This window comes from Microtus ochrogaster, unplaced genomic scaffold, assembly GCF_000317375.1.
Source record: "Microtus ochrogaster isolate Prairie Vole_2 unplaced genomic scaffold, MicOch1.0 UNK415, whole genome shotgun sequence".
Taxonomy (NCBI): Eukaryota; Metazoa; Chordata; class Mammalia; order Rodentia; family Cricetidae; genus Microtus; species Microtus ochrogaster.
Genome location: NW_004949513.1, coordinates 10,301 through 12,080, shown reverse-complemented (window position 1 = coordinate 12,080; position 1,780 = coordinate 10,301). Strand labels below are relative to the sequence as shown.

General features: G+C 42.9%; 1 protein-coding gene across 1 annotated transcript in view; it reads right to left on the bottom strand.

Moving 5' to 3' along the window:
* Positions 1-1,780, bottom strand: part of LOC101993235 (interferon-induced very large GTPase 1-like) — a 7,300-nt gene that overhangs the window by 2,284 nt on the left and 3,236 nt on the right. The window contains 1 exon segment of the mRNA XM_026778523.1: positions 1-1,780. This exon segment is cut by the window's left edge and continues 2,284 nt beyond it; it is cut by the window's right edge and continues 118 nt beyond it. Within this exon segment, the coding sequence (XP_026634324.1) occupies positions 1-1,780 (1,780 nt within the window).

Genomic DNA, 1,780 nt, shown 5'->3' with positions numbered 1-1,780 from the left:
AAGTAGTAGACATGACTATTGACATCAAATCTAATTACATCACTGAAGCGGGTTATGTTTGAGCACTCTTCCTGTTCAGCAGCTAATGCTGTCATCTCATCCAGTCTCTGCTCCAGTTTCCTTCGGCCTTCAATGTTTTGGTCTTTAGCTGTAACTTCTCCCACATTCTGATGAACAAAGATGCAACTGGGGGAGATTTTCACTTGTTTCATTCTCAGAAATGCCTGGACAACAATTTGTAGGATATCCTGCATCTCTGATGGATTCTCTCCAAAAATATTGATCAGAGTCAAGTTTGCAAGGCCAATGACAAATGTTGCCAACTCATTGTCCCAATTCCGAGATTTGTTGTTGAGTTCTGGAGCCCGAAGTCCTTCTGTGTCTACAACAAGCACAAAATCAAAGCCAAGCTCCTCTGTGAATGTCTCTTCCACCTTCAGGAGCTGCATGTAGGCCCCCTTGGTGCACCTGCCTGCACTGGCTGTGAACTGCAGCCCAAACAGTGCATTCAGTAGGGTGGATTTTCCTGAGCTCTGTAGGCCAAGAACAGAGAGAACAAACAGTCTTTTGTCTCCAACTTTCTCCGAGATCTTGTCAAAAACAGCCATCACCCACTTTAGAGGCACATATGAAGCATCCCCATCCATCAACTCAATAGGAACCCCAGCTACCATCAAATCTGCAGCAATCTGGGGGAGGCAGAGAAAAAGGCTGTCTCTAGAGGAGGAAGTTTCTTCCAGAGTTTCATAGATCTGGCCAACTTCTCGGAGAAGGTGCTCAATTCCTAAAGTGCAGTTAAGAATCTCAGTAGAGATGGCTTCTATCTGATTCTGCCAGAGTGTCAGGGAGCTGCTCTTCTGTGCTTTCTGCTTTTCTGCCTGTACTTGTGACCACAAATATTGTTGTTTTCCATGTAAATTCTCCAAGTGTTTTACAGTTAGATTTTCCAAAACCACACTTAACCAATATAAGAAGTAGAATTTGAGGTCATTTTCTGAGTCTTCTTTGAGAATTTGTAGGACAGATTGCATGAAACCATTGAGAGGGAAGGCCTTTTCAAACTGCTGCCATCGTATTTTTTGTTTTTCTTTCTGAATGTCACTCTTGTGTTGTTCAATGCTCCGATGCCCTTTTTCTTGCAGATGATAGAGTTCTTTGTCTTTCTTACACCAATGGTGCCACAGTTGTCCTTGAAGGGGCAGCAAGTTTTCTTTTATCTGAGATACTTTGAATTGCTCTAGGAGTTTCCTATTTGCCTGTGCTTTTTCTTTGGCCTCCTTCAATGCTCTTTGGTATTCATCAATCATGAATCCTTGTTTGTGAGCCATCTGTGAACAGTCTTCTATACTGAGAGCAGTGCCAGAGACTTCTAGTAAATGTTCAATGGCAGTCGTGAGTTCTTCTGTTAATTCTGCTTCATTTCTATTCCTAATGCCAATCCTCACCTTTCTGCCTGAATTATTAGTCTTGATTTTTTCTTTGTCATCAATCAGACAGATCACAGGTTTTGATGACTCCCACAGGTTTCTGACAAGTTTTTGGTTTTCTTTATTGTTATCAGAAGCTGACATGAGGATCACAATGAGAGAAGAGACATCCTGCAGGAAGCTGAGCTGTTGCCTATGTTCTTTGGCATCTCCGTGAAGATTGGTAAAGGCCACACACTTGTCAAATGTGTCCTCACCTTGACCCCCAGGACAGAACCAGGAGATCTCCACCACTCCCTCCATCAGGAGACAATATTTGCTGCTTCCTCTGCAGTGCCTGTGAAAAAACACAT